Here is a 26,357-nt window from a genome sequence, read left to right on the forward strand (position 1 = left end):
ACCTTTTTACTGAGGTGTCTGAGGTTTGATGAATCTGTGTCTGGACAGATGCACCTGTTGGAACTACTCTGTGAGTCTCTGCAAATCAGAAAACAGAGCCTCTTCCTGCCCACGTATGCTCACAGGCTTCAAACTGGGAGCTGGAAAGAGACAGCTTTGAGCAAGTGCCCTGTAATGAGGAGAGGCAGGATAAGTTGCAGCTTTGAAGAGCTTTGTGTTCTGAAGAAGGCAGAGCACTGAGGGGTTAGTTCATGCTCCGTGGAGAACTTGCACACCCCAGGGCCTTATAGTATTGGAACCAAGAGATTCTAATCCCGGGCTGATTTATTTTATCTGTTCTTCTTTCATTTCATTTTTACAGAAAATACTTTCTTTCAATGATACTGTCAAAATCTTTTAGTGATCTAATGTCTCTAGAAACCCTATTATGGTTTCTAGAGACAAATTGTTTGCACACCATCAAAATAGCCAGTGGTCAAGGTAAAACGTATATTTAATAATTTTTATTGAAATAAAATTGGTGGATTGCAATCAGCATAGTCTCCAGGACTGGTGAATGCTGACCCCTTTCCCAGACTGGGCAGAATGACATAGCTGAACAGGAACTGTTGCAAAGTAGCCAAGATGACAAAGCAAAGCCTGTTTTGCTCCTCCTGAATGTTCAGACCAGGAGTACTCACAGTGACGGACATGAACGAAAAGCTTGTTTTGTACCTCTGGTAAAGAAAGTTCTTTCATTATAAGGACTTTATCTTTCTTATGCATGTATCGTCTTAGATGTATGAGTTGGACTGGTTTGTTTTGTCATTTGCAGCACAGAAAATGTAGTCACCTCTGTTCTCTCCTTGGTCTACCAAAATCCCCTGCCTACACTGTATTCCAAAACATCTGCCAGTCTGGGAGTTATCAGATGTGTGCCAGCCTTAGAAACTGCTGGCCAAAACTGAACCTCACCATGGGTATTGTGAACATGCTGGTGTGTGCATTGCTGTGCTTTGTTGTAGCAAGCTCTTCACAGGAGCTCTGTTCTCTCCCTGCTTAGGAAGCACTGCAGAAAATTCGCCAGAAGAACACAATGAGACGTGAAGTGACTGTGGAGTTGAGCAGCCAGGGCTTCTGGAAAACAGGGATACGCTCTGACGTCTGCCAGGTGACTGAACTGGAGAGATGCATTTTCATTCTTGGTAGCTGCCATTTACCTTTGCAAGGGTTTCTTCTAGACTGAGGAACCAAATAGAAATGAGTACCTCAGTAATATCTATTGATCTAGGGAACTATTCTAGTGTTCTGTCCACCCCTTCTATACACACAAAAAGGGTAATTTAAAATATAAAATTTTCTGCCAGGGGTTGATTAGTGCAAAGGAGAGAGGTTAGGAATGGCCAGTTTGAGGCTGGAGGTTTGCCAAATATTGAGTCTAGTGTGGAACTCTTAATCCATCAGGTTTTATATAATTTATTATATTTTTAATAATTTTTATATTATATTAATATTTTTTATTTATTATATCTTTCTATTTAGATAGCTTTTAAAAACACCCCAAGTTTTACAGCAAAGCATGAAGAAATATCTTTTTACTTAAAAGAAAGTAAAAAAAAAACCTAAAACCCTGCCACAATTACTTTTTAAGGTGAGCCTCAGTGGAAAGGTATCTTTCAGATACTCTGTTTCATATGCATGACATCTCCAAGGAACATATCTCTGTCAGATCCTGTTCTGAAGCAGTTGACAGCAACCAGCTTTGTGATATGATAAGAATAAATGCAATTTTTATTTAATTTTGTATTAGTAAAATTTGAGTAGTAGTAACAGCCACATAATTATGCTAGAGATATACTTGCATTATTTTTTTGGCTGTTGCTTTGATGATATTATTTAAGAGTTAAATGCGTGCAACTTCATATTAGCTTAACAATGTGGAGTATAAATTAGGGGGGTTGCTAGGCAAGGGTATAGGTAGAAATTTCATTAAAATCTTAAAAGTCAAAGGGGAAAATTCTAGAGTGAGAGAAATGCTAGTAACTAAAATTGCTTTTCTTCCATCTGAAACATTTCTTGTGATTCTACTATTGCTTCAGAAGTAGAGGGAGAATAGTGGCACAATATCTCCTCACATAGCTCAGGCACATCACAGCCATTCCCTAATTTTTCTATTGTGAACTGTATATGTTTTTATAGGTTAAGTAAACAGAGTAAATTTCCAATTTAGGCACTTTGAAACTGTTCTATGTTATTCATATCTTTTGTGATTCATCTCCTAATGTCTTGAATATTCCTGTCTCATTTTGTTGAAGGACAGCAGAACACCAAAGAATGATAAAAGTAAAGCTGTTTCACAATTTTTGTGCCCATCTGCAGCTGTAACATCTAAATCAGCCAGTTCTGGTATGAAGGTCCTTTGATTTGATTTCTTAGAGAGGCCAAGAATAGGCAACTGTGTGTCTGTAAAATGAAAGATTGCTGCTGTTGCTACATACTTTTTCCCAGATTAAAGAAGACTAAAACTAAATACGCATAAATCAGCTCTGGGGGCAGAGCTCAAGTGCACTGATTTAAAATTACTGCTTTTAAAAGCATTGCAGTTTAGAAGATTGAAACTCTTTTAAGTCACTTGTGATAGCTTATACTTGCTCCGAGTTCCATGTAGCCCTAATGACACTGGTCTTTGCTGTCTCAGAAATGAACTGCTTGAAAGGGGAGGAAAAATGGTGAGTAGAATGTTCTAAAACAGTGTAAAATGTCTGAGTTCTGACAGGCTCACTTGAGGTTACCCAGTATATCAAGTGTGATACTTGGCCACTGAGCTGGGCAGCATGTAGTACTCAGTGTGGCAGGATCTGGCCATGCTGAGAAGACACAACCTCTGTTCCCCCTTTCCACCCACACCATTGTTGCTGGTGAGCCCTCAACAGCAGTGTAGAGTGTTCAGCATTTCACGCATTCCAAAATATTGCAGCTCACCTGCTTCCCCTTAGCAGCTTCAGGTCAGGAGCCCCTGCTGTCCTGGGGGATGAGGGCACTATCTGAAGGCCCTTGAGAGAGTCTCTGCCTTGCCGTGCTAGCTGCAGCAAGAAAAGGACATGCAAAATATTTGAAATCATACATATTTTAAAAACATCTCTTCTACAGAGATAAATACATAAAACATCAGAAACATTCAATAGCCATAGTCCAAGGTGATGGGTGTTGATTGACTCAATCAATCAATCAGTTAGTGCCAGGAAAACAGCCTTTTGTCAATATAACTTCAAGAGTCAAATTTAAGTCTTTCTGTGTGCTCCCAGGTGTCTTTCAATTCTTTTTTCACTGCACTACAGCTGATAAAAGTCTGAAACTTGGTATCTTAGTCCTCAAATGCAGGGACACACATATTGGTGTGAAGAATGTTAAGTGTTGCTTGAGGAGACTCTTTCTGTCCAGTATGGTGGAGTGTAGAGGCAGGGAAGCACAGTTGTCTTGTGAAACTGTTTCAGGTTTGGTTGTTTTTCAATTAATTCCTTCCATAGGAAGGAATTAATTGAAGGAACACATAGGAAGCACATAGTTTATATGGAGATAAAAGGGATGTTCTTAAAAATAACCTCAAAAAACTGTAAATGAATGACATAGTAACAAACTAAAACTTCTTAATAACACTTCCTAATTCTGCTTGGAGTGGTTTTATATTTCTCTGCCATTTGGAGATCCAGGAAGTCTTTTTCTTGCATATTGGCTGATTATTTCATCTAAGAGAAAAGGACCAGGGAAGAGTTCCTAGTTAACAGCTGGCTGTACATGAGCCAGCGTGTGCCCAAGTGGCCAAAAAGCCCAAAGGCAGCCTGGCCTGTATCAGCAATAATGTTGCCAACAGGAGCAGGGCAGGGATTGTCCTCTATACTCAGCACTGGTGAGGCTGCACCTTGAATCCTGTGTCCAGTTCTGGGCCCCTCACAGCAAGAAGGACATGGAGGGACCTGAAGCATGTCCGGTGAAGGGTCTGGAGCACAAGTCTGATGAGGAGTGGCTGAAGGAGCTGGGAGAAAAGGAGGCTCTGGGGAGACCTTATCACTCTCTACAGCTGCCTGAGAGAAGTTTGTAGTCAGGTGGGAGATGGTGTGTTCTCCCAGGCAGCATGTGACAGGACAAAAGGAAATGGTCTCAAGTTGTACCCAGGGGGTTTAAGATTGGATATTAGGAATAATTTCTTTGCAGATAGGGTTATCAAGCGTTGTAACAGGTTGCCCAGGAAAGTGGTGAAGTCACCATCCCTGAGGGTATTTATAAAGGTCTGTGGAGCATGGTTTAGTTGGTGGAGTTTACTTCAGCAGTTGGACTCAATTTAAGGGTCGTTTCCAAACTGAATGGTTCTGTGATTACCTTCCAGCCCTGTGTTTAGTTCTCAGGAATTTCATGGTCTTTTTCTTAAACAGAAAGTCTTGCCATTAGTTAGTCTTAATTTTTGATCTTGTAACATTCAACAGTTTGTATTTTCTGCTGTTCTGTCATTAGTGACCTGCAGAAATCTCTAACAGCATTTATTCTGTAAATTATATGTCATCTACTTCATATGCTTGTTTTTCTTGCTTCTCTCCATGCTATATATATATAATATATATACTAATATATATATTTCCTCTAATCATACACAGTCCTTTTTCTGAATTAATTATGACAGCCCTCAGATTTTAATGCCCTTAAAACACACCTTTATTTTGAATATATTCATGTTATGTCAGTAATAGGAACAAGTAGAAAAAACTAGTTCACAAATGGTCACATGCATAAAAGTCTTCAAATCCTGCATTTCTCCTGTTTCTCTCTTCATTCTTATGCAAGAATTGTGATGTTGATATCATACTTGCTATAGTACTCTACTCATAAACTATACTAATTGCTTATTTCAACCCAGATGCATCCAAAGTCAATATTAGTGGAGAATTCTTTAGAAACACTCAGAGAGGGGGACTGCTATTGTTACAAAATAGAGTTGTTGTTTTTTTCAATTTTATTGATATTTTCCCCAACAGGAGAACATTGTCTGTTTCTTAGACAAACAGCAACCTTTCTGATATTTTTTTAGCACATTAAATGTGCCAGACTACGGCATTTCAAAAATCCCATAATTCTTCCTCAAAAGGAAGTGAAGCAAAGGGCACAACTGTACTTGAAAATTGAGTACCTACTGTTGTTTGGTGAAAGCTGGCTAAAGTGGTGTAAAGTGTTTCTTCCTTAATGTAATGAGGCAGAAGGGAAGCAGTGTTTCTTCATTTTTGAAGCAGAGTGTTAAATGAAAAGGTACAAATACAGTGTTGTATTCAGTCATAGCTTCTTGAAATTTGCTGTTACTGGTGACTGTGACGATGTTCACAGGGGTCCGAGGATGAGGGAAGAGACGAGGATCTGACTCTGTTTCAGAAGGCTTGGTTTATTATTTTATGATATATATTATATTAAAACTATACTAAAAGAACAGAAGAAAGGATTTCATCAGAAGACTAGCTAAGAATAGAAAAAGAAGGAATTATAACAAAAGCTTGTGGCTTGGACTCTCTGTCTGAGCCAGCTCACTGTGATTGGCCATTAATTAGAAACAAACACGAGACCAATCACAGATCCACCTGTTGCATTCCACAGCAGCAGATAACCATTGTTTACATTTTGTTCCTGAGGCCTCTCAGCTTCTCAGGAGGAAAAATCCTAAGGAAAGGATTTTTCATAAAAGATGTCTGTGACAGGTGACCAGGTAAAAAAAGACATTTTTTTACCTCATTGAAGTTGCTTAAGTAGAAGACTGGATTTATATATTTATTTCTTTAGTCTGAGTGGGGCTGTGGAGATAAAAACATATGATTAAGTGCTTTAGTAAGTGAAGTATGGGAAACTGTTATTTAAACCAAAACAGTAAACTAGAATTGTAACAATTGGGAAGTGTTTGTATTTTTAGCTCAGTCAACTGAATTCTCTGTACAGTAAATTTGAATGATTTTGCTTATTGCATTTGTTTTTGCAGCATGCAATGATGCTTCCTGTCCTCACCCACCATGTCCGCTACCATCAGTGTCTGATGCACTTGGACAAATTGATAGGCTACACTTTTCGAGATAGGTGCTTGCTGCAGGTAAGATAGGAAAAGAAAACCCCAACAACTTGCTGGTTTCTCTCCATATTACTGAGCTCATCCTCAGTAATGAGCTCATGAAGTGCATGGCATTGTCACAGCTTGGATGGACCTGATTACTTGTACTGCAGATCTTTTGAAAGTTGCAGTTTTCCCAAGAGACTTCTAAATAGAGATATCTATTGTTCACATAGATATTACACCTACCTTTGCTCCCATGGTAGATCTGGATTTGCTTGTAATGTGTAGCAAGACAAAAATGCAGTTACTGAAAAGACTGTCAAGTACTCATTTCTGGGTAAGTTCCTTTTTCAGGTATTTATAGAGAATACAACATTATTCTGCAGATGAGTGGATGTGCCCTGCTTCTTGTTTTTATAGCCAGTTGTTCCAAAAGAGAATAGTTAAAACATTGCCCTTTTTTTCATTTGTAGCTAGTGAATAGAAATTTGCAAACTTCTGTTTAGCTCTTGATTTTTGCAAGCACATGATGAAATTTTTTTTATTAAGAAGCAAGAGCAGGAACTGGAGAGGAGAAGTTCTTACTTGTTTTAGATGCATCCATGTCACATAAGCAGTCTTTTATGTTAGTGCATATTTGGAACTGATTGCTTCTGAGGCTGGTTCTTTGCATGGTGGCCCCTTTCCTCTTAGACTTTTTTCTGAGTTTACTGAAGGAAATTGGGGACTTCTGTTCAGAGCTTCCTTCTAAAGTAAGCATCATCTCTCTCCAATGAGTGGACTAACTTCTAAACATGGCAGTTTTTGTCTTTCTTTACAGATTTTACTCCCGAATAATTTTTAGGAAATGTCTTTTCTCACAGCTTCTCTGGTTTCTAGGATTTGTTTTCCAGACCTTTTTTCTACTGCAAGTTACATTAAACATTGAGCATTTTCTAGGATTTGGTTGTTGGCAGGTTGTCTTTGTTTTAATGTCAAAGATAAAAATGTACTGATGAAAACTTTCAGAATGTTGAGGCCAAACACACAAACCAACAAGTAAATTTAATCAAAAAGAGATGAGAGCATAAAAATAAAGTGTTAATCATGTTTGGTTGTAACAAATGTGCTTTTTAATGCTTTGTCCCTACACTCATTTATTTAAAACCTAAAAACATTTTCCATAGCAGGAAGAGCTTTTAAAAAATGTATATAGTATCAGTAATTTGCTTGGGCATAGGCAATGTTTGATGTATAATTCTGCATTGATTGTTACCTATTTTATCATGGTATATTCTTTTTAAAGTACAGGCAGGTTAAAAAAAGATTACACTGAATTATCTATTCAGAAAAGCTGTAATGTGTCATCTAGTCCAGATGGAGCAGAATTTCAGAATGTGTGATTACAACAAATTTAGTAATACTATCAAGGAATTAAAAAGGCCTTGGAGAAATTCTTATTGTTGATTAAATATAATTTTACTCTTTAAGTTTTGTGCTTAGAAAGCAACAGACAATGTTTGAATGAATTACTGAATGTCTTTGCTCACAGTCTGCAGCACCAGTCCTGCATGCATGTCAGAAGTAACTTTCTGCAGCTTGCATTTTCCAGTGTTCTCTCTTTTTTATACACAAGTTTTGTGTGCACATACTTTTATACATGCACAATATTTTGATCTGTGTATGTGTAAAGAAGGAGAAAATCTGTGAGTTTGCAGGATGGAGTTCTGAAAAACAAGCTGTAGTTCTATTTACTGCTGCCATTTCTGCAGTTGTGATGTCAGCAGCAGAGTAAGCTTTTGGTAATCTTTGGTGGTATATAGGTAAAATAGGACCAATTCTGTCATTCCTCTTCCATTTGAAGAATGAGTCCTCTATAGTCATGAGGGAAAGAGTTCTTCTGTGATTAACTCTGCCAAGAATAATGTACTTGTTGTTGTTTCATTCCTTGAGCTAGGAGAGTTTTATAGATACTTAAGGAATGTAAATATGGATGGTTGAGAAGCTCTTTTAATTACTTATTTTTTTAATATGAATATTTATAGTTCAGTGTTAGAGTGAATATATTTTTAAATAAGCAAATGTATTGAAATCAGGTCAGCAAAGCTGGTAAGCAAAAGCCTTAAAGCAAATTGACAATTCATGCTTTTTCTCTTCTAAACTAATTTTTCTTTAAAGAAAAAAATGATGACAGTTAATTAGTTAAATTGATGATTGAGCAGAAATGCTGCTTCTTTCTGACATCTGAAATAGCTCACCCTACATTTAAATTGCTGGAACCAAGTTTCTGATTGACTGCATCACTTTGTAACCTTTCTTCAAACTGAAAAATAACTATTACTAGCTACTGGTCTAAGATAATGTTTTTCTTTCATTTGAAAAAATACATTTAACCCTTTTTTTTCCTGTATGTGTTACACTATAGCTTGCTATGACTCACCCAAGCCATCATTTAAATTTTGGGATGAATCCGGATCATGCCAGAAATTCCTTATCCAACTGTGGGATTCGACAGCCCAAGTATGGAGATAGAAAAGTTCACCATATACACATGAGAAAAAAAGGTATGCTATTTACACCACTTACATTTTAATTTTTCTCTTACCTCACATTTAATCAGTAAGAACGCCCTTTGTTCCATTATCATTTCCTTGGCCATTTTTCTTTTGAGAGATGCCTTTAGTAGAAGATTTCAATGATTATATGCAGACACTGGTGAGGTCTTTCTAAAAGACTGGATTTTGCAAATTAGTCAGCAAGTAAAGAGCTGAGAACAAGCAAGGGTAATAAATGGGAGGATGTATTTGCTTAGATTTTTGGCAAGTACAGTTTTCTTAATTTGCTGCTTAACATGGTGAACGAACTGGAATATATTTTGTAAATGTTTCTTACTAATGTGAATGTGTGGTCTGTCTGCTGCAAAATATTCCTCACCCCTTTTTAAAGTATATTCAGTGATAATGAAGTAAATTATTTGTTGCTTATGTAATGTTTAGAATGTCCTTTTCATGCAAAGGTGGTATTTATCTGGCTCCCTGAGTGCAAAAATTCAATAATGTTGTTATGGGACTGTGGTCAGTTAGGCAGAGAGCATTGGTAAGGATTATACTTTATGTAATGAGCCCTGTAAATAACAGGATAATCTTGTGTACAGCAATTACAAAGTAACATTTTGAGTAATTGTTTTCTACATTTATTCAAAGTGAATTAGTGTCTGTTTACTTAATAGTGCATTGTTTATGTTTTTAGGGATAAACACCCTGATAAATATTATGTCCCGTTTGGGACAGGATGATCCAGCTCCTTCCAGGTAATGAAAATAGTTGTTTGCAAGTAGGGAAGCTGCCGCAGTGGGAGATATTTAATAGAAACAACCAACTTACTGTCGGCAACAGCTTTGGCAAATAGTTGAAGTGAAAAGTAATTTTGAATTGACTTTTATATTATGAAGGTGTGCTGAGCCTCCATTAGCAGTGACATAGTAAATGTTTGGTCATGCCTGCAGAAAATGTCTGAGGAAGGTTTTAACAGATAATTCTATCATTTTTGTTGATCCTTGAAATGAGGAGGACTAAAAGGCTACCTTTTTGCTTTCTGCAGAATAAAGATTTGTTGTTGTTGTTATCAGTGCTATAAATTGGATTCTTCATCATGTTTTCTCACAGTAGCACCTTCCTGGCATGGCACCTTGTTAACAGGAGTGTGGTGCTGAGCATGGGCTTTGCTGATTTACTATTCCAATTTAAAGACAGATGCAAAACCCATTAATGTTTTAATGCAATAATCCGTAAATGACCGCTAAGAATTTTGTGAGTATAAATATAGTTTAAGATGTGGTTTACAGCCACAGGCACCATATTGAGCTGAAGTTGAATACACAAAGCTCACAGAGGTAATGCAAGAAGCAGTTGCATGTGAAATCTCTTAAATGCATGAGCTAGATGGCAGTGTGTATTTTAGTCAGCTAGTGTTCTAGCTGGACTCAAGAGCCATCATTTTGAAAGAAGCTTGGGAATAGGAGAAATTTAATTCTGCATAAATTATTGTGGCACTGCTCCCTAAATGCTGTTTCATCTAGACTATGCCCTTTTCAAGCTTATTTGAATCCTCTAAAGGTAACATAAGGCTAAATTGCATTAATTCTTATGAAATAACACAAAAATGTAAAGTCACATTTCTGAGACACGTGTGTTTTCAGTTATGTTGCCACACAGAGGTATTGTAGATTTGCTCACACACTACTGTTTTATACAGCAGAAGTGTTTGAATTCTTTCAGCCCATAACAAAGGCCTGCTATTTCAGAAATTACACTAATTATATAATTGTTGGAGGAGTGAATATTACAATAAAAGCTGCCAAATACTTGACAAGAATCTTCTGGATTAAAAAAAAATCCTGTGGCAATTGCCTTGATTCTGTTACAATCATATGTGAAATCAAAAATGGTGCTGCTTACTTGCTTTGGTGTCCGGAGCAGAAATTCGTATGTATTCAAAGACAAGCTCACATTCTTTTTCAGCTGCTTGCCCTTATTAGTCCTTTGAATATAAGCAGGCAGACAGCCTGAAGGAAATGAAACTTTATGGAAAACAAAAGTAAATCAGGAGCAGTTATGAAAGAAAACAGGAAATAGAAGATTCTAATAAGTTAATGGCATCTTTGGTTGCATCTCCTGGTGCAGCCATTCTTTCTTCTGAGCTCAGAGGAAGTTACAGAAAACAAGGCATTTAAAGGTGCTAGAAAAGTCCAAGTTGCTATTCCCTCTGCCGTAGCAACGATCTGCTACAGGGTCGTTCTGCCCTCCAGGTGTTAAAGTTAATTACGTAGAGCTCCCTAGTGTCATGCACAAGGCTTGGAACAGGCTTTTTGTTTCAATCATCTGGTGCCCTCTGATGGACAGAGAAACCTGACCTCAGTGCCAGGCAGCAGTCCTGCTTCCTTTTCCCATTTTGTGAAACTTTGACAATCGCTCAGAACAGAACATATGGAAATTTCGAAGGTGGTGGTGTCAGTCCTGAGTTTCATGATTCACATAGTTATTACTCTGTTTTGGAAAGGATTGTAATCCAGAGAGGGTGTGGGAGGCTGCAAAAATTAGCATCGTGACTGATTAGCAATCAACTCTGTTTTTTTTTCTGTTTTAACTGTGTTGTGTAAATAACCAGTATGTGTTACTTAGGTTATGGTGAACTTTAAAATGCCTTTTTCAGGATTAACCACAATGAGCGTTTAGAATTTCTGGGAGATGCTGTGGTGGAGTTCTTAACAAGGTAAATGGGGAATTCTTCAACAGTTCTCACCTTTGGATGTTATTATTATAGTGTTGTGTTCATTGAACTTTCCAGTGTCTACTTTCACTATGAATGTTTGCAGTCCTGCCTGATATTTAGACCTGCTCACCTGAAGACAACTCTCTTGATAATTCTTCCAGTGGTCATGATAAAACAAGAAAGATTACAAAATAGAAAGTTAGAGTTTCTCTTTCATGGAGTGCAATTGGTTTGGGTTAGAGATTATTCAGCTGTAGACAAGTTGAACTTTTTACCCTTTTTTTAAAGGAAAGATATTTTTCCTAGCATGCTATTTTGTTTCCATGGGTTCTTTTGGTCTAGTTGCAAGGGAGAAACATTTATGGGTAATGTTGAATGTGTTGCAGTCCTTGTATTTCCAGTAATTAGGGCTGTAGCTGCCATAACAACTTAAATAGTTAAGCACAAATGCAGTCTGTTCAAAAGTAATGAAAAAACCTCCATGGTTCATCAAAAATTTCTCCAGTTCTGGCCTGAGTATTCTGAAATCAGTGAACAATACAAGCATATTATTAGTTACCTCCATTGTTCTCCCTCACCTTACTAGAGGCAAACAGGTTGCACAATGTAAAGATTATAATCTATTTTCACCTGCTTTGTTCTACTGTTTCAAATAGGGGTGTAGTCTTGTTTACTGCTAATTTGCTCTTTAAGCCAGTTTGTTACATGAACAACAAAACTGCCTTTATATCTCTGTTCTCTACTAGCCATTAGCTACGTGATATTAAAAACTATTAGCCTATAAAGGTCTCCACTGCCCTTAAAACTCATGGCCTTTTCTCTCATACAACAGTACAGGCTAATAAGATGGAAGACTTGCTGATTAAAATGTCTTGCATTTTTCATTGTCATTGTTCATCAACCATCAGTTCACTTTCTGAGCTAACTTTTGTCTCGATTCAGAAAAAAAATGAGCTCTATTTTTGTTCAATAGAGCATGTAAGCACCTATTTAAATCTGATTTTTTTTCTACCTCTCTTAACTTCAGGTGTCTGCTGTTGTGAATTATGATGCTTGATTGGATTGCCTCTAAGTTTTATGGCAGTTTTTGTCCTTAAATAATCTTGCATCCATCTGCATTTTTCTCCCTGTGTACTGGCTTAATAAAATATTTTAATAATTATTGCCATACAGTGCCTTAATTAGAGAATGTTGAAAACCCTCTATGTGTTAACTTTTTTTGACATGGGTTAGATAGTCATAGATGAAAGTATCCAAAATCATTTTTTCATTACACAGATCTTGATGGGATCAGTGAATTACTTTTGTTTTGTTTCTGTTTTATGAAGAACCTTGCTAGCATGATGACAAATACCATTAAAGGTTGTTAAAAGCTTGTGATTTTTACTTCTTTTTTTTTTTTTTTTTTTTTTTTTTGGTTGTGGAATAATGACTTCACACATTTGATAAATCCAGGCTGTTGAGTTCTGTTCTTTGTTTCCATTAGCATTTGTTAAAGTACTTTAAGAAACATGTATAAACAGATAGGTGTCCTGTTGGCAGCAGCAGCACCTGAAAGTGCTGTGTACCCACAGCATGGCGTTTCTCAAGGCTGAGGCTTTCCTTGTGCTTTATTCCTCAGCATCCTCTAGGTGTCAGCTGTGCAGAGCCCTCTGGTGCTGCTGCTAGACAGAAACCTGAGATGAGGGAACTGCAGGGATTTAGCCATTATGTGCTGCCCAGCACAGAAGCAGCACTCTTCCTGCTCTGCTGCCAGCGCTATCCCATCAAAGAGGATTGGGCATTGTTTAGATGTTTTATCTTTACCTTACTTAAAGCTGAGTTAAACTTTGGGAAGGGACCCACCCATATTACCCACTAGGGTCTGAGGGAAGGGCACAGTTCTCTACAGGTGTATGTGGTTCATCTTTAATCACATACTAACAGCATCTGGTTTGCTTTTTGTTTTGCCAGTGTCCACTTATACTACCTGTTTCCCACTCTGGAGGAAGGAGGATTAGCTACGTACCGCACTGCCATCGTACAGAATCAGCACCTGGCCATGCTGGCTAAGGTACAGCTCTCTGTGCCTCTGTGTTGGACACCCACGCTATGAGTGTCTGCACTGCTTCTTGAGGGAACCGCCTGCTTTGACAGGCAGTTTTCTTTGCTGTGTTTTGTGTACAAGATTGGGGATGCAGGAACCCTTTTCAGTTTGAAAGTAGATTTTAAAGATAAAGGAAAACTTTGTTTTCTCCAAAGCATGCTTTTGGGAAAAGTGATTTTTGCAGGCATAGAGATGAGTTTTTAGCCTTTGTTGAAGGTGTGCCCGTACTTGCCTTTAATTTGCACAAGTAATGAAGCTGACAGTAGAACTTCAGTGAAGAAAAAGAATCAAACTTATAAACATGTTGTTTATAATTTCTGATAGACTGTGTAGGGAAAACGTGGCAACAGAAGCTAGAAAATATGGGAGGGAAAATGGCATCTGCTCCAAAACCTATGCAGTCATTTTCAGGTCCACTGTAGACTGTCAGAATAGTCAGCAGTATATTAAACAAGGTTTTGGAGAAGAGTTGTGTTACCTCCTAGGAAAAATTAAGGTGCCTTAGAATTTTATTTAATTTAGTTCTGTGAACAATGGAGCTTTTTATATTTCTGTATATGATACTGGTGCATGGTAATATGATACATAAACTTGATTCAATCTATTCATAAATATGTAGATATTCCCTTATTCATTCTTGATTTTGTTAGTTTTTTTTTAAGAAACAGTCTGAGACTTACTGATGTAATTGATTATGCCACACATGTGCACATAGTGTCCACTGTGTGCTGCTGATAGTTTTCAAGTTTTCAATCTTTCCTCTCTGTAATCACACAGTTCCCTAAACAACCTTATCCAATCTTGGGATTTTGGCAAAAACTGCAGGATTTCTAACATATCATCTTTTTGCTCAGCTCTCAGGAGAGGCACAGGGTAGGCAATGAACAGAATCATTTTCTTCCACGTCTTTTTTTATTAATTTAGGTAAGCATGAATTGATTGAAACATTTCATATCAGGGCCTTGTTTAAAAATATGGTATTGCCTGACATTTGAATTAATGATACTGTTTTTAAACCTGCATCAGGAAAACTCATATATTCTTCAAGTCTGTTCACAGCCTTTATCATTGTACAAGAACAATTTTTGAAAAATTTTATTGCAGTATTTTTAAAACTGTAGGTGCAGCTGTAAATATTAGATATCTGTAAATTCCAAATTTTCCTCTCATGTGTCTTATATGATGTTCCTGGTTTCTTCTCCTGCAGTGTCATATTGCATTCAGTTCACTTAATATATTTCTCAGCTCTCAATGTCTCTTGAACTTGTGGAATGCTGTTCATAACTAAGAAGCAAGTGATGAGTATAAGAAGTTGAAATTTTATATAAAACAATTAATATTCTACTCTTATGTTGACTCTAGCAAGTGTGGCTGTGCATTATGAAGTGTGATGGAACACTGTCAGTTGTAATTCACAGTATTCTGGAGCAGTGAACAGGCTGCCATTCATTGAAAATGGAAAACTCTTTTTGGCAATTGAAACATGTCTAAACCATGCATCTCAAACAACTTAGTCTCCAGCTTTACCTCTCAAACATACTCTGGGAGGATGAAGTTAAAAGTTAACAAGAAATTAATCAGTAAAAACTTAATACCCACCTGGGAAGAGCCTGTTCTCATACAAACTTTGCAAGATGCATAAATCTCTTCTTTAAAAATTCCAATCATGGTTTTGTGTCAAAAAGACAAATATGTAAAGAGAATCTAGGGGCTCTTGCCTGCATTTCTATAGCAGAATTATCATACATTATAGAAGATATCTGGCTTACTGTCTGAGATTTTGACTGGCAAGCAGAACTATAGTTCAGGCAACAGAAGAGTGTTAATGATGCACTTTTGAAAGGACAAAGGAAGCTAGGTGGCACTGCAGATTAAAATATGAGCCTTCTCTTGCAGTTCCCAGAGGCTACCACCTGTTGATGGTCTTAGAGGAAAAAGCCAGATGTTCAATGGATTGTGTCTACCAGAGTTCCTATTCCTCACTGTTCTGCTTCAGTTTCTTTTGGTTTGATAATTCTAGTTTTTCCATGGTATCACACTCCAGTTTTTACCTCTCATAAACAAGGAAATTTTTTTAATTTTAGCCTGTGTCTGAACTGAAACTTTGGAGAAAAGCTTCATAGTTCCTTCAAACTTAGTAGCTGCATGATGACAGTGTAATTGAACTTTAATGACTAAACTGGTACTCTTGTACTTCTAAAGCCATGGTTTTCACTCTTTCTATGTATTTTGCAGAAGCTGGAGCTGGAACGATTCATGCTCTATGCTCATGGTCCAGACCTTTGCAGGGAGTCAGATCTCCGCCATGCTATGGCAAACTGCTTTGAAGCCCTCATAGGTAAGATATTTGCATTTGTGTGTGTGGGCAGGTACATTTTATACCTGTCTGTGTGCCATGTTGACTGTGATGGAGGAGATGTGGGCCTGTTGAGCAGTGCCAGTAGTTGTAGGCAATAGTAAGGCTTGTTGTATCATCTTTGTCCCTTCCCCTCTCCTGCACGTATGCCACATGTATAAACACATTGAGTGTGTAGTACAACCATGAAAATTTCACCTTCCATGTCCTGGCTTCCACACACTGAAGGTGAAGCTGTCTCATGTCACTGCAGAACTCCACCTCTCCTGTGCCAGCGTGGCCTGACACCTGCCCGCTGTGGGAGCAGGGGAGCAGTTCAGTCACTGTGGCCTGGCAGAAGATAAGCAGATTCACTGCTTCCAGTAGTGCTTGAACAGACCTGCAGCCTCAGCCCTGAATTTTAGCAGCAGCTTGCTCTCTGAATGCACCAGGCACTCCCAACTGAGTCACCAGACTACTTTATCTGTGCCCTGCTAGCCTTCGGTGAATTTGCAGAGTAAATACCTTTTAGTCTTTGCATTTTTCTTACAGGTAAAAAGCATGGCAATATGGCTGGTGTAAAAAAAGCTACCCGCTAGCTGAGGGTGAAGGAGAGTTGTGTCAAATTTGCTGTTGGGCACTAAGATGCAGATTAATGACTGGGCGCATTGGTTTATAGGTTTATATTGCAGAGGAAATCAGGGCCTGACCACAGTTACCAAGCCAGGAGGGTGAAAATCTCATTGGTTACATCTGCACAAGCACTATTTTAAATAGCAAATTTTTATGCACCTTTACTTGCTTGAGTACACAAGGCAAGTTAGTCTCACTGGTTTGACTTCATATTCATCAAGATGTACTGTACAAGTTACTAGCTGTGGGAATGGTTTAGCCCTGTTACCGGTCTTTATGCACTACACGAGCTCCCGAAGCATTTTGTCCTGCTTTGAAAAATAGATCATAGTTGGCTGAGTTGTCAATAGTTCTGTGCATTCTGCCTTGGGCCAGATTGCATTTCCTCTTATCAAGAAATAAGAGTTTTCTTTTTAACTCTGTTTTGCTTTCCATGAATGCTTTGATCTTTAATTTAAAAATAAAAAGCAAACAGAAGAGGAACACTAGATATGTATCTGTGTCTTTGTTCATAGGCTTCAGCTTGTCTAGGATGTAGTGATGAGAACTATTTGGCAAGCATTGAGATTTGCTGAGAGAGCAGGCTTGCTATTTAACCTCTAATACAAAGCTGTTCAGCAAGTTAATTGAGCAATAAGATTTTTTCAGTGCTGTAGCTAAAATGTGGGAGCTTGTTAAGGGACTATAAAAGTACATGTAGGGTCTGCTGCTCCTACTTTGAGGCTCTTCTACAAAGTCTGGTGCTTCATCACGAAGTCCCTGTGATGAACATAAAAAACAGAAGTAGGAGCAGGCTGCCTAGGAATTGTTTAAAATTTTGTGCTCTCATAATATTCTTCTTCCAGATTAGGCTTATAAACCCCCAAACTGTTCTTTGAAGAGTCCAAAGAAAGTAGTTGGCCTAATGAGGAATCAAAGGGGAAGGGAAAGGCAAGGCAAATCACGTTCTTTCTCTGTGTTCTTGATGTAGCTGTGTATTCCATTTGGTTTTATGCTTACAATAACAAGTTTGAGATTTTCAGAAGTTCTCCTGTAAAACACATTAGAGGACAAAATGTTGATACTAATTTAAGAAGTGCCTGTGCAGATATAGAGTATATAGGGTACACACAAAAATATGTGAAGTTTTGCAGAGCTTGTTACTGATGGACATGTGGAGAGAGCTGTGTGTGAAGTTTAAAAAAAAAACAAACATGATCTTCAGAAACTGAGACATGCAGAGATGCCCTTTCCAGCTCAGACAATAAATTATTGTGGTACCAGTAAGGAAGGAGGCTCAAGGAAGACCTTGAGCTTTGCAATAGTCCCAACACATTGTTTATATGCAATGTAATCTTATTGCAAGTATAGAATAAATTGTAATTGTTTGTTAGTTATTGAAATTCATTTCATGGGTTTCCCTATCTGCAAATGTTGTTGTGGTTTATCCCCAGCCAGCAGCCAAGCCCCATGCAGTGCTCGCTCACTCCTCCACCAGTGGGATTGAGGAGAAAATCAAAAGGATAAAAGCTGGAAAAGTCATGGGTTGAGATAAAGATGGTTTCATGGGGAAAACAAAAGCTGTGCACACAAGCAAAGCAAAAGAAGAAATCATTTCACTGCTTCCTATAGGCAGGCAGCTGTTCAGCCATTCCAGGAAAGCAGGGCCCTGTCACACATAATGGTGACTTGGGAAGACAAACACCATCACTCCCAACACAACCCTTTCCTCCTTCTTCCCTGCAATTTATATACTGAGCATGATGTCATACAGTCTGGAATATAACTTTGGTCAGTTTGTCCTGACTGTCTCTTCCCAATGTCCCAAGCACCCCTTAGTATCCTCTCCAGTGTGGCAATACCAAAAGCAAAAAAGGCCTTGACTCTGTGTGAGCCCAACTCAGCAATAACAAAAGCATCTCTGTTTTATCAACCTCTGTCCAGCAAAAATGGAAAACGTATCCCTGTACAGTCACTGTGAAGAAAATGAGCGCTATCCTAGCTTAAACCAGCACAATTGTCTAGTTAGCTGTTTACTGGAAAGTACTTCTGGAAATATAGGTTAATTTGTTTAAACTTTGCTCTTTGGATGTATCATTTTCTATCACTGATATAATTATATCAGGTTTTTCTTTGCATTTTATGACTGTTGATTTACACTGGTGTTTAATGTGCTTTAAATTTTTCCAAAAAACAGGTGTTGCTACAGAAAGCATGCTTTTAAAAATGAATGTGTTGGAGATGAAGAAGTCCAAGATCTTTGACTTTCTCATGCTTAGTAATTTTCTGAGTGCTAATTGCATTATTGACCTTTGACATATTGGTCCCCTCATGTAGGAGCTGTTTATCTAGAGGGAAGCCTAGAAGAAGCAAAACAATTATTTGGACGTTTGCTCTTCAATGAAAAGGTATTTATGTACTTACATGATTTGATTTCCAGTTCAAAAAGAACTTGATGTGCTTTCGTCTCCATTGTTTTACTTAAGGATCACAACTAAACAGAAATACTGTTTTATGCAGTATTTTTATTTAATTGCAATTCCTGGAAATTGAATTAAAACAGCAAGCCCTACTGATCCAGTCAAAAAAAATATGGTATTTTCTCAGGTGTGCTTTGGGTTGCTTGACTTGGGTAGGGAAAGGGTGGCTGGTGTGGGAAACCTGACAGCTTCTGTTCAAAGTGCTGCTCTGAAAACATGAATGGGTGCTGCAGATCCAGGTGTTTGGCTCTGAGGGAATGATGCACTTGTCGAGCAACTATTCCGTTTCATCAATTAAATCATCCTTCCCTAAAAGCTTTAAACATATGTTTGGAGAGAAAAAAAAAGGAGGGTGTTTCATTCAGCATTTAGCCAATTGCACAATTACAGTGTGCAAGAACAGATCAAGCTGTATCTTAGATGGCTGTTAGTTAGAACATGTTCTGTATAAAGGTGAAGGAAAGTACCCACTGCTGGGACAACACACATGGCAGTGCTGAGAGGATGAATTGTATATTATTTTCCTTCCTTTAAGTCTGTGAAATGACAAAGCTTATTAGAAATAAAAGTATTTGGAAGCCTGTTGTAAGTCACTGTTTATTTGCTGCTTGGTGGCTGTAGTGAAAGAAGCCTTTATGAAATAGAAGAAAATAAGTGAGATTCTTTTTTTTTCTTTTTCAGTCCTTTCCTTTGGAGAAGTCAAACTTGCTACTGAGGAGTACTTGCAAATAAAGTTAGTCCTGAGGCTTAAACAAATCTTTTTCTTCCTTTAACCACTTTTTATGTGGTTCAAGGATTTTTCCACCTCTTTGACACAAGCTAATTGGGAGGACTACAGGCAGTTTGAACAGCAAATACACGATTTTAAAAATTAGTTTGCCAGCACTATTGAATTTGCAATAAGCAGAGTCAGCATCTGAAATAGTTCAGTATTTCAAGTAATGACATTTTATTTAGTACTGTGGAATTTGTTAAATGACTCCCTTGAGCATTAAAGGCATCTCTCATTGTTTGCAGGACCTGCGGGATGTATGGCTTAATTATCCACTACACCCACTCCAAGTAAGTGTATCCCTTTCTGTAATAAATTTCGCTGTTCTGCTTTTTTTTTCACGGATGCTTTTCCATAGGTTTCCATTGTGATGACATCTCAGAAATTGTGCTAAAGAGTAGCCAAAGGAATATATATACGTTTTCCTTCATGTTTGGCTTGTGATTTGTTTGGTTGGTTTTTTTAAATAAGTAGTGAGTTTTTGCCTCTCTGAGAATTAATCATTCACCTTTCCTTGGCTCATGTTTCTTGTATAACTGTGCCTGTACAGTAAATCAAATGAGAGGTAGTGTTTTGACAGCTTCTTGTTTGTTTTCTCAAAAGTGGAGGAAAAGGGTGCAAAAACAATCTATGAACATCTTTTCTTAACCTAAAATTAGGACTGAAACCTTAATAGTAGGAAGGCATATTAATTGAATGCCATAAAAGTTTTGATTTGATTCTATTTTGATTTTGTGTGTTTGTGCCCATGCAATGATAGTGTGTTTGTTTCAGTGATTCCAGTAACTTTAATACCATGTAAACGCTAAAATTACGAAGGTGTCTGAAGGCTAAATTATCCTCCATGTATTGAAGGATACAAGTTCACAAGCTGTCAGTTTGAGGCTGGAAGTTGGGAGATTGATGTCCCAGTCCATTCTCCCTTACTGAATTCTTGGGCAGACATAGAGCAAGTCTCAGAGCCTCTCTGCACTGTGCCTCCTTGTCTTCAGTGCAAGCAGGAGTGTGCAAGGTTGCCGCAAAAAGAGCAGTGAATGCACAGACAAAATCTTCAGTAACAAAGCAGTGCATATGAAGAATTTTTACAACCACTTCCCTCTGAGTATAAATACAAAATACTCTTAATGGAAGATAACGTTTCGAGATTCGGCACTAGCTGTCCTGCATGGTGGCACACACAGCTCCAAAGAAGATTGTTCTTACTGTGAATTTCTTTCTTTTCTCTTACTTTATTTTAACCTTTTCATCCCTGCTTTCACATAGACTTGCACTCTGCTTAGAAATTAGCAAGTCAGTGTAGGAAGCATATAATTTCTTACTACTGCCTTGACTTGTGTGATGAAAATTGTTTTCTTCCACATCCCAAAACCATCTCAGGGGGTTTTGCCAGTAGGTGAAACACAGGCGGCTTGGGCTTGCCTTTTGGCACAGCTAGCCTGAAAAACAATGTTTTTAAAAACTACTAAAAATCACCGTGACAATATGCCTAATGAGATCCCAATCAATTAAAAAAAAAAAAAAACAACCCTAGGTAAGATAACAGAGTTATAGGTCTTCAGTTCTGTGTATTTGGCAGTAGCCAAGTCTGTAGAAATTGTCTAAAAAATAATTAGTGGTCATCCGGATACATATGGACTCTAGAAAGAATCAACATGTAAAGACAAGTCCTGCCTCACAGATGTATGGGAAGTTTTAGGAGACAAAACAGCAATGATAATGCAGATGATTCTGTCTGCTGGGTTTCCTGAGAGGCTGTTGGAAAGACAGTCAGGAAAGGCTTTTAAAATTTTATCTTTTTTTTAAGAAGCAATAAAAAAAAAGCAACTTCAATGAAAAATGTCAGTCCCTACCAGATTAAAAGGAATGGCTGAAACATAAGAAAGGGAGAACAGGAGTGAAATGACCACATCTTGCAAGGAATGGTGATCACTGGCAGATTTCCCTCGGGATCTTTGCTCAAGTACAGGCTGTTCTCATTGACAGCCTAGGGAACAGGATGAGCAGTGAGGTGGCAGTTTGTTGACAGTACCAAATTATTTCAAGTAGCAGGGACAACAGCAGACTGCAGAATTGCACTCTGGTTGTGAGAATGCAAGGGTGACTCACTGTGGAGTTTTAAAAAGCAGTGTAGGTAAATAGAAGGGGCTGTGCATGATGAAGCAAAAAGTCTCAGCTCCACATGCAGCTGAACTCCAAAATGACAATTATCACCCAGGTGTGGAATTTTGGTGCAAGGGTATGTAGCTCTGTGAAAGGGTGAACTGAACGCTCTGTACAGAAAAAAGGCAAATTGAATGTAATCAATTAATAGAAAAGGGGCAGACAACAAACCAAAAATTATTTTGATGCCAGTTTAAAAATCTCTTGTTATTCTTAGTTTTCTTTTAGGCATCCTTTTGGTAATTCTTCCTCTAAAACATTACTATACCAAAGAGATGCTCAGAATGGGTAGAGGAAATGCTTAAGCCATTTCCCAGCTCCACAAAGGCATTTAACAGTGTCATCACAATAAGGACATCAGACAAGAAACTGATAAGAAAAGATATTGACCCAAAGCAATAATTTTAACTTTCTTGTGTTAGTGTGCCCTTTTAAATTTCATGTTTAAAGTATTTATTCTTGATTTTTGATACTTAAGGGAAGTGGAAGAAATTGATTGGGATTTTGTCTCATCTTGACATGCTGTCAGTCTGCCAGCCCTAGTCTAATAATTTTTGAATGTGTTGCTCAGTTGCAAACAATGTGATAATGTTAGAAAATATATATACAATTGTACATATTTTGTGAAAGTTTGCATTATGCTACAATGCATCCACATGTAGAGACATGCAAGTGATGGGCTTAAATGCCTCAGCTGTTAAAGAAGCATACATCAGAGCTCATCTTTTCCTTGGCTTGTAATTACTCAAGACCAAAAGGCAGAGGAAATGTGGTTTTCTCAGTTCAGCTGTCCATGGAACTTGTTCATTGTATTCTTTGCCCTTGATTTAAAGAATGCTTGCTTTTCTGTGAAAATTTCTGCAGCAGTCTGAGTTTGTCATTACTTACACTTCATTTTTCTTGCAGCTGCAGGAGTCCAATACTGACAGGCAACTCATTGAGACCTCTCCAGTTCTTCAAAAGCTTACGGAGTTTGAGGAGGCAATTGGAGTCATCTTTACTCACGTTCGACTTCTAGCGCGTGCATTCACTCTGAGGACAGTAGGCTTTAACCATCTGACTCTGTGAGTACATAACAAGAGTCCTCCTGTAGCTCTGTTGGCCCTTCTGTTAGAGTATTTCAGATTGCCTAGTTTGTAAACAAACTATGTTACATTTATTTCCTGAAATAGAGCAGCTATGTTTACAAGCCCGCCTGGCTCAGTGTGCCACCTCTGACAGTAGTCAGTACCAAATATCTTGGGAAAGACTGTAGAAGGTGTTAAGAGACCTATCCTGGTGTTTATTTTGAGCTTTTTGCATGACTGATACTAAGATCTCACTCCTGAGATCTTAGCAAAACTTACCTGGAGGTATGATTGGGCAGAGAAAAGAAGTAAAATTACTCTCTTTGATCCAAGCACAGCCCTTGTGTTCTGTTGCTTGCAAAGCTGCCAGGCCCTGTTTTCAAGCAAACAGTATTACAGAATATGCTGAGTTGGAAGGAACCCACTGGGATCATCAAGTCCAACTCCTGGCCCTGCATAGAGCACCCCAGGAATTACACCATGTGCCTGAGAGAGTTGTCCACACACTTCCTGAACTCAGACAGGCTTGGTGCTGTGACCACTTCCCTGGGGAGCCTTTCCAGTGTTAAACCAACCTCTGGGTGAAAAACCCCTTTCTGATATCCAGCCTAAACCTCTCCTGACTCAGCTCCATGCTGTTTCCTTGAGCCCTGTCTCCCTGTTCGCTGAAGAGAACAGTACCCGCCCCTCCATTCCCCTCTACAGTGAGGTCTCCCCTAGTCCCCTCCAGGCTGAACAAAGTGACCTCAGCTGCTCCTCAAATGGCTTCACCTCAAGACCTTTCACTATCACAGTTGCTCACATTTGGACACTCTCTAACAGCTTAATGTTGTCTTTTTACTGTAGCACCCAAAACTGCCCCCAGCACTTGAGGTGAGGCTGCTCCAGAGCAGAGCAGGACAATCCCCTCCCTTTCCCAGCTGGACATGCTGTGCCTGATGCCCCCAGGACACACTTGGCCCTCCTGGCTGCCAGGGCACTACTGACTCATGTTCAAATTGCCATTGACCAGGTCTCCCAGGTCCATTTCCACAGTGCAGCTCTCCAACATCTCATTCTCCACTTTATACCCACAACTGGGGTTGTCCTAGACAGAGAATCTGGCACTTGCCCTTGTTAAACTTCATATCAGTGCTTACCCTCTCCAGGATCTTGTATGAGTTTAAACCCTGATCCTTTTCTTTCTTGGGAATGGACATTTTTCTCTGTTGAAGTATTGCATTCATTAGTTCATTTTCTTAAAACAAGTTTGAGACAGAGATCTTATCCCAATACAGATTTGATGTTAACTGCTCTTCTCCTTCATTTTCTCTGTGATCTGTAATCTAATGATTGCATTTATTTGTAGCTATCCCACTTTGCTTTTTGCCTAAGTTGGTGTTACTAAAGTAATGAGCTGTGTTTCCATCTCACCTGATTAACACTGAAAAATTGTCTTAAATGTGTTTGGAAATGAGCAAGGCTCACTTTCAGATCACTCTTCATTTTAATTTGTGTGTGCATGCTGGTTTTGGTTTTTTCCTCATGAGTGCTTATTGATTTTGCTGCACTGATGTCTCATTTTTCAGAGGCCACAACCAGAGGATGGAATTCCTGGGTGACTCCATAATGCAGTTGGTAGCCACAGAGTATTTATTCATACATTTCCCTGATCATCATGAAGGGCACTTAACGGTAAGACTGCCATCAATCATATTCTCCATAAGAGCAAGAGTGGGATGGAGACCGAAATTATCGGAGCAGCCAGTGAATTGTTCCGAGCTTGATTAATAGAAGAAGCCTCAGCAACCACTGCTCTTAATAAGGCTTTGTTAATTTTAAGTCATGAGCACTGCAATGAATAGAAAATGGTGATTTATGACTCCACTGCAATAATTTCTGTTCAGTCGGTGAAATTGATCAAAAATTTTAAAGATGTCAGTGATAAAATTGAGGGCCAAGACTAGTTCTTGTTTAAAGATGGGTGTCTTAAACCATTTATTTAAATAGATGTATCATGTGACATTTTTTATTCCTGTCTTCTAGTCTGTTGAACATGCATACAGGCAGGATTATACATCCTGATAAAAAAGTTTTTACAATTTATTTTAGTCTGCTTTTCCTCTTGTCTTCAATCTGAACTTCCTGAGGTAGCTTTTGAATTTAATTTTAATATAGTTATAGTCATCTGTTGATTGCTATAGCCTTTTAGCCTCTCTTATCTGGACTTTGAACAACTAAGTTTGGAGACCTTTCAACAATTTACTTTAAACACAGCATGATAGTATAAGTAGATTTTTCCTGATTAGCTCTGCAGCTGGCGAGTTGTGGCTTTCTCTGAAAGTAACAAATTTTCTTTGGCTTACTAAATTTTCTTAGTTTACTTGATCAGCAAAGCAGTACATATATCAGGAATGTTAGTCAAGTTTTCTGGGTAAAGTTAGGAGGTAGCAAGTAGCCTAATTTTAGAGTGGTTCCCTCAGATCAATAAAGGCATGACAATGCTAAGTCTCTAGCAGGCAATGTGTTATCAAGAATATGATTCTTAAATCTTTTGGGCTAAAGCTGTTTACAAGAGGAAGAAAAAAGGACATGCTGGGACTAAAAATTACTTGAGTTTTTCTTTACCATTTCTTAAGTTTCAGTTATATTTGTATGGATTCTTCTGCACCATTGAGGAGACAGGATATAAAGACAGGATATGGTGGTGTTTTTTGCTTTCTACATGACTTTTAAGAATGTAGGCATCTGTGCTCTTATAACTCTTGCAAGAACTATTTGGCCAGAAGAATATGGGATGTTGCTGTTAATGGGTGTAAATGCTCAGAACAGTGATTAGAATGTCTTTTTGTTGCTTAGTGTAATGATTAGTGAGTTGGAAAGTACAAGTTGCACACTTCAGTTTTTAGGCAAAACTGCAAAGTTAAGAGTGGAGTGAATGCTGAAAACACATAAAAATACAAAGAAGCGGGCAATGCCTAAAATAAAATTGAACTGTGGAGATGTGTTCATGTGTAGAGAAAATGATCTTAAAATGTTTTTAAATTTGATGACAAATGAAATGAGACATCTGAGAAAGGAGGCTGATAAAGTAGAGTCTGAAGAGAAACTGCAAACACTAAGCTCTTTCTCCTGTCATCTGGGGACATACTTAAATTTGAAGTAATAATAGAACATCAACTAAATGGTGTCTGGTGTGTTGAGGGCAATTTTGGTCAAGGACTCTACTTGACTGGAAATGCAGTGGCTTCCCAGTATGGAGTGATTGCTTGTCTGTAAAATAATTATGTTTAAGAAAAAGAAAGGAGAACATAGTCTCATCTACATACTTGGAGATAGCCAAATAATGTACCAGAAGAGAAGTTGACATTTTGTTGAATGTTGGAAGATACAGCTTCTCCAGTGCTGAGTTATGGATCCATTCTTTGGTACAGTCGTGAGTAGTAGTATGTTGGGTGAAGATGGAAGAATTAGGAAAAAAACTGCTTTGTAGTTAAAGCCAGGCTCCAGTTGAGCATATCATGTATTACAGCATCTGCAGTGATGCAGGCTGTGTGT

At 38.2% G+C, this 26,357-nt stretch overlaps 1 protein-coding gene across 1 annotated transcript in view; it reads left to right on the forward strand.

Annotated features, from left to right (window-relative positions):
• The window catches only part of DROSHA (drosha ribonuclease III), a 74,207-nt gene that overhangs the window by 34,954 nt on the left and 12,896 nt on the right, over nucleotides 1-26,357 (forward strand). The window contains exons 17-27 of the mRNA XM_066559404.1: nucleotides 1,043-1,150; nucleotides 5,990-6,097; nucleotides 8,463-8,601; nucleotides 9,287-9,347; nucleotides 11,249-11,308; nucleotides 13,262-13,361; nucleotides 15,630-15,732; nucleotides 18,679-18,749; nucleotides 19,839-19,883; nucleotides 22,660-22,817; nucleotides 24,389-24,494. Coding sequence (XP_066415501.1) covers nucleotides 1,043-1,150; nucleotides 5,990-6,097; nucleotides 8,463-8,601; nucleotides 9,287-9,347; nucleotides 11,249-11,308; nucleotides 13,262-13,361; nucleotides 15,630-15,732; nucleotides 18,679-18,749; nucleotides 19,839-19,883; nucleotides 22,660-22,817; nucleotides 24,389-24,494 — 1,059 coding nt within the window. The remainder of the gene's footprint in view (nucleotides 1-1,042; nucleotides 1,151-5,989; nucleotides 6,098-8,462; nucleotides 8,602-9,286; nucleotides 9,348-11,248; nucleotides 11,309-13,261; nucleotides 13,362-15,629; nucleotides 15,733-18,678; nucleotides 18,750-19,838; nucleotides 19,884-22,659; nucleotides 22,818-24,388; nucleotides 24,495-26,357) is intronic.

The sequence above is a fragment of the Molothrus aeneus genome, chromosome 1, assembly GCF_037042795.1.
Source record: "Molothrus aeneus isolate 106 chromosome 1, BPBGC_Maene_1.0, whole genome shotgun sequence".
NCBI classification, from domain to species: domain Eukaryota; kingdom Metazoa; phylum Chordata; class Aves; order Passeriformes; family Icteridae; genus Molothrus; species Molothrus aeneus.